Genomic DNA, 6091 nt, shown 5'->3' on the forward strand with positions numbered 1-6091 from the left:
AAAGCTTGGTGGGTTCAAAAAAGTAAAGACAGTTCAAAATATCCTTTATTTAAAAGCCTGAAAGGTAAACATTTTTAAACTTTTTAAACTTGAACTTTTCAAACCTTATAGTGAAGACACAGTGATTTCAAAATGAATATCAGTTGCTCCAATAGAATACTCAAATAACAATGAGCATTCCTCACTGTCAAATCAAATTGTTTAACAAAGTACAGCAAAAACAATCTTAGAGATTGTCAGACTTCACACCATTTCCAATGACTCGATATTGCACAAAATTTCAAGTTTTTGTTCAAAAATATATTTACAGACTCATACTGAATGTTCAAATAAACATAGTAAAATCTGGCTCAAATACTGAACTATTTTTTAAATTTTGAACTTTTTATTTAATTTTAGCCTAAACCTACTCAAGGGCAACAAGAACAAATTGTTATTATATGGCACAGAGCTAATTGCACCCCCCCACTCCCCCGTATCTTTTCATTGGATTTCATTTGATTTTAATGTGTATGTTTCAACTGTGGCCTCATATTAAATGACCATTGTGATGAATCACTTCAATCTTTGGGGTTGAAACACCTGAAAAAAAGCTTGATAACCCTACTGAAGAAAACCACTAAAACACTTGCTGTGTGTCTTACGTATGCAATTTTTAGATCGCCTTGAATGGTCTAACACATACACAAACACAAAACTATGATGGTCTTATTTACATGTTCGATAAGTAATGCACATTGTTTGTAGTGATTACAAGCTCATAAAAAAAAAAAAAAAAAAGTGTCTAAGTCTGTCTAAATGTACCTTTGTGATTTTATTAGTCACATAACAGCCGTGACGTCTTAGCTATCTATTTCCTCTTGAGGCTCACTGGTGATCTGAAGTCAATCCCAGCTACACCCTGGAATGATCAGTCAGTCACAAGGCACATACTATATACGCAAAAAGGTATTTACACTCAAATTCCCACTTATGGGCAATTTTGTCTGCCGTTAACCTAAAAACCATGCAAGCCAGGGAAGAGCAAGCAAATCCCACATAGGACATCTATAGAATTGGACCCTGTATTCCAATACTGTGAGGCAGGCAAAATAACCACTAGTGTGATATGCTGCCCCTTGTAGTAGTACTAGTACAGAAATGAACTATACTCTCAGACAGCATGTCTTTGTTTTTAAACGGACTGTATCCAAATATGGCTTTAAAATTTTAAAAGATCTGACTCTACATCTAAACATGTAGACCTCTCCGTTGTTCAGCAATTCTAGCTTAGTATTGCTAAGTGGTTGTGTGTTTCATCGAGAGCGAGCAGAGAAGCAATGCATGTACTCAGTGATCCACGGGTTAAAGGGAACGGTCGTGCTGGTTTGGTTCAAAACAGCAGACTTGGTTCCACGTCGCTCACATCGCTGGGACTTGTGCTGTCGTTCGACTTCCCGTCTGTACATTGCCCTCAGAGCGGATGCATGGATCTACAAGCACCAGAAAGGGTCAGGCAGGCACTGTGTTGCTTGTCATTGAAAAAGCCTACTTAAAAATCTATGTATGAGTACGCTGTTTGACTTGCCCAGTCAGATAATTGCAGTACTATTGAGGCAGGCCTGTGCCCTAGTTGGCATACTATGTTGATGTCAACATCCAGAGCTTCATCAATAGTACGAGTAGCACACAACTGCAGTACTCATTAACATCTAGCAATTCACCAGTATTATCTTGTATAGTTGTTGTAATAGTAGTGTGTAGTAATGGGAGTTTTGTCTCTTCAAAAGGAAGCTATTCACCAACTGTTCACTAAAAGAAACGTTCCAGCTTTATTTTAAAACAACACTTTGTTATGTCCTACGTGGTATTGGCTGTGTTTGAGTTGGTATCAGGGTCTTCTGTTATGGGCTTTTTTTTGGGGAGGGGGGGGGTGCTTGTTTTGTCTTTTCACGTTCAGGGGTGTTCGGGCTTTGTTGGTGTTTCCCTTGTGTCAAGTGTCTTGTTAGTGTGATTACGCCCGCCTGTCCTCATTTACCTCCTTAACTTGTCCCCAGGTGTTCCTTGTTGTCTCATGAGTTTTGAGCATATTTAGTTTCCTGTTTCCTTTCAGTTCCTGTCGGGTCGTGGTTGCTTATGTCGATGTTGCAATAGTGTTAGTCTTTGTAACTTTATTTCTCGTGTTCCTCCGAGTCTGTCATTTAAGTGTTTTTGAAGTGGGTTTATTTCTGAGTTTTTGTTTGTTACATTGTATGCTGTTTTCAACTTTTTTTTGTCATCTTCATATTCATTTACTATTTTGGAGCTCACCTTGCCTCCCTGCTTCCCTACGATTGGGTCCACATCTTCCACACCTCTCCCCACCATGTTGCATCGCGACACATTTTAAGTCAAAGTTCAGATGTCTAAGTAATGGAACATTAAAGATTGTTTTCTTCTAGTGGAGAATTTTGCCTCACAAGTGACGTAGGTAATGTCAGACAAAGTTGTCCTCATAAGGACAAAAAATGTACTAGTACATGGATCTTAATCTGGACATAAAGGATGGCAAATAAATAAATACCTCATTGGTTGACGCAATAGGTCGGACGTTGTATGTCTTCTTTCCGGCAATGTCAGCATCTTTCTCACCAGAAGCATACAGAGCAAAAGGATGTTTGCTGTCCTCGTCAGGAGGTTGCGTCAGTGCTGGTTTTTTCAATCGGTGGACGCAAGTAAACTTGGAAGGCCTCGGGGCCTTTGTCTGCTGCGTCTGTGAAGCTGCAGGCTCTTTTTCTGGATGAGACACTCAACATAGAGAAGCAGCACACCATATCCAAAGTTATAAAAGCACAGTTAAGGCAAAATGATTTTCTGCATTTTGAAAACGAACAACTGTGAATTGATTGCCATTCCAGAATATCAAGTAAATCAACATCATAAAGTTGACTCAGAAAATAACAAGATATGCAAAGCTAATAATATTTTAACTGTAGTAAATAATTTATTGTGTGTCTGGAAGTACTTCAATGTTCATTTACAATGTCGGAAAGCAAAAACATTGAATTTCAAGGTGTTTCCAAACTTTTCACTGATACTCATATCCAACGTCAAAAATCTTTTTTTTTTTTATAATACTGTAATGAGTGTCATAATCTTTATATTCACGATTACACTCGGAAAACAATGTTCAATGTTCATTTACAATGTAGAAAAGCAAAAACATTGAATTTGAAGGTGTTTTCAAACTTTTCACTGATACTCATATCCAACATCAAAAATCTTTTTTTTTTTTTAAAAATACTGTAATGAGTGTCATCACCTTTGTATTCACGATTACACTTGGAAAACAATGTTCATTTACAATGTAGGAAAGCGAAAACACTGAATTTGAATGTTTCCAAACTTTTCACTGATACTGATATCCAACATCAAAAATCTTCTTTTTTTTCTAACTAATACTGTGGCGAGTGCCATAATCTTTATATTTATGATTGCACTTGGAAAACAAACACATTTATTTAAATTTAATGAAGTGCTAGGGTGGCTTGGTGGAAGAGTGGTTACTACGCTCTCCTCACTGTTCAGAGTCCCGAGTTCAATTCCAGCTCACTACGGCCATCCTGTATGGCGTTTGCATGTTCTCCCTGAGCCCGCGTGGGTTCTCCCTACGCACTCTGGCTTCCTCCATACTCCAAAAACATGCATGGCAGGTGTAATAGACACTCTAAATTCTCCTTAGATGTGATTGGGAAAGGTTGTTTGTCTTTGTGTGCACTGCAATTGGCTGGCAACCAGTTCAGGGTGTCCCCCGCCAACTACCTGTAGACAGCTGGGATAGGCACCAGCAAGCCAGCGACCCCAGTGAGGACAAACGGCTACAGAAAATGAACGGATGGATGAAGTGCTATGGGAAAGCCACATATGGCTCTGGGACAAAGGGTTGCAGACCGCTGCTATCTACCAGCTTGAATTGCTATTATTTTACATATTTAAATTTGTTGCCAGCATGAGAGCTGCTTCTACTATATTGTTGTTTTTTTGGTTCGCGCTAAAAGTGAAATGTCAAACACAGTTCGAAGATTTTTTTTTTTATTATTTCTTGAGGACCGTGAATAAGTATAGGATTTTCTGAAAAGTAGTACAGGTACATACCAGTTTGTGCTTCCCGATGAGTAACCTTTTTATATGTCCTGCCGCTTTGTTCTCCTCTCTCCTGTGGCACATATGACTCGCTGACCCCTTGAGGTTGGCACTCTTACAAGAGAACCCACTTAATAAAATACAGTGTATAGAGGCAGCAACCATAAATCATATTTTGGGTCTTTTAATGCGAGTATTACCATGTTTCTCCTTTTCCAGGATGGGAAGTCTTGGTACATCAGCCAGGGCCCCCTGGCATTCCTCCAACTCGGTCCTTGCAGGCTCATCACCTATTTTATAACACTGGGCTGGGCTTCTCTCCGCCTGAGGTGATTCTACTCCAGCGGAATCAGAGTCGCTGTCTGATCCATTCCAGAACCAGGGTTTGTGTGATTGCTCCAGAAGTCTTCTAGCTATCCTGTACATCACCAACTCCTCATAACATTTTGAGTAGGTCTCCCATTTGGGGTCTTTAAATTTTTTCATGTACTCCGTGCGGAATCTTTTGGTCACCATCTTCTTCCCTACGATAAAAGAAAGTCGAGCAATAAATCACATAGGTCTGTAAAACATCATTAATGTGCAAAGTGAGATCGTAAAATGAAGAGTAGCTATCTTACTCAATATTTATACTTTCGTTGACTTGAGCATCGCTGTCATATATTTGAACCAAAACAGATGGGAAGCTTTCTACCAATGGCGAAGCAGTCTGACCTTCAGACCCCGCCTACTTCCGCCTTTGTCCAGATTTTGGTTGATATGCCAGTCTAAAAGTCCCACAAATTATTTAGCATAAAAAGTAACCAAATACGTCATATTGTGAATTAAAATAAAATGTGAGAAAACTCTGCACTTCTAGCAAATTGGAGGAAAAGACCTATTCAGTTTTGAGCTGACGTGTTGCGAACGAATGACGTAACTCCGCCTCCTCTTATTGGTTGCAGAGATTTAAATGGCTGTCAAAATACAGGACTGTACATTAAAAAGCGCAGTATATAAAATAAAATAAAAATGTTCCCTGGATCAAAGGACAGTAACACTATTAATGTGTGCCATTATAAAATCGTGTCTCTACAAATCAACTAAAATAGGATGTCCGTGCTATTAATAAAGTGCAGATAATCAGCTGACCACGTACGTTGACGCGACACTAGCATATTGTTTCTGGCAGAACCAGAGAGCATTACAGTAGAAAATCCGGCTGGCTAAGACTCTAAATCGGTGCACGGTTAGTTATACTTACACTAGGCTCTGGTTTCACGGAAGCAGGGGAACAGATGGCGTTCATGTCGGAGCCGCCTGTTTGTAATGCTCCTCTTTAGCACCGCCCAGTCGGAGACGTCTCTTTAAAAAGCCAAACACTGCCCCAAGCAACAGGTGGCCGAGGTGTCACTGTCAGGCATGCATGCCGGCAGAGCAGTGATAATGATTTGTAGTTGATGATGTATAAATAAAGTAGTATAAGTACAGGGTTTTACAGTGGTTTGCTTTGCTTTGTTGCTCATTTAGCAAACAGTGCAAATGCAAATATACACAAAAAAGACCCAACTTAATGACAGGCTACTATACAGTTTTTGTCAACCAAGAATGAAATTTCGTTCTTCTCTTCCATAGCATTACTTATACCACTTCAAAAGTTAATTAAGATAGCAGCTTGTTCAGGCTATTTTTCTGTTGTTTGACAATCAACAGGTAGATACTCAGGTGAGTTTAACGGAACCTTTCTGCCATCTAGCGTTAAAGCACGCAATCGTTCTTTCACTATCATAAATAGTTGAGGATATATATATATATATATATATATATATATATATATATATATATATATATATATATATATATATATATATATATATATATATATATATATATATATATATATATATAATATTATTTTTAGCAAACAAATATTTTTCAGACCACTTCAGTGAGGCTTGCTTACAATGATTAGCATTTGGATTTGGAGAGTCATTTAATAAATAAATTAGTT

General features: G+C 38.4%; 1 protein-coding gene across 2 annotated transcripts; it reads right to left on the bottom strand.

The window, feature by feature from the left end:
- Positions 1-27: 27 nt before the first annotated feature.
- ccsapb (centriole, cilia and spindle-associated protein b) lies at positions 28-5439 on the bottom strand. Of its 2 annotated transcripts, XM_088412522.1 has the most exons (6): positions 5345-5403; positions 4722-4868; positions 4302-4625; positions 4114-4215; positions 2543-2766; positions 28-1472 (listed from the first exon to the last, which is right to left on the bottom strand). In XM_088412522.1, the coding sequence occupies exons 3-6, from the start codon at positions 4615-4617 to the stop codon at positions 1296-1298; spliced, it is 819 nt and encodes a 272-aa protein (XP_088268648.1). In that variant the 5' UTR covers positions 4618-4625; positions 4722-4868; positions 5345-5403; the 3' UTR covers positions 28-1295. The 2 variants fall into 2 exon arrangements, with proteins under 2 accessions (XP_088268648.1, XP_088268647.1); XM_088412521.1 differs by lacking the exon at positions 4722-4868 and having other exon boundaries at positions 5345-5439.
- Positions 5440-6091: the final 652 nt, after the last annotated feature.

This window comes from Hippichthys cyanospilos, chromosome 4 (genome assembly GCF_059441005.1).
Source record: "Hippichthys cyanospilos isolate Australia breed blue-spotted pipefish chromosome 4, RoL_Hcya_1.0, whole genome shotgun sequence".
NCBI classification, from domain to species: domain Eukaryota; kingdom Metazoa; phylum Chordata; class Actinopteri; order Syngnathiformes; family Syngnathidae; genus Hippichthys; species Hippichthys cyanospilos.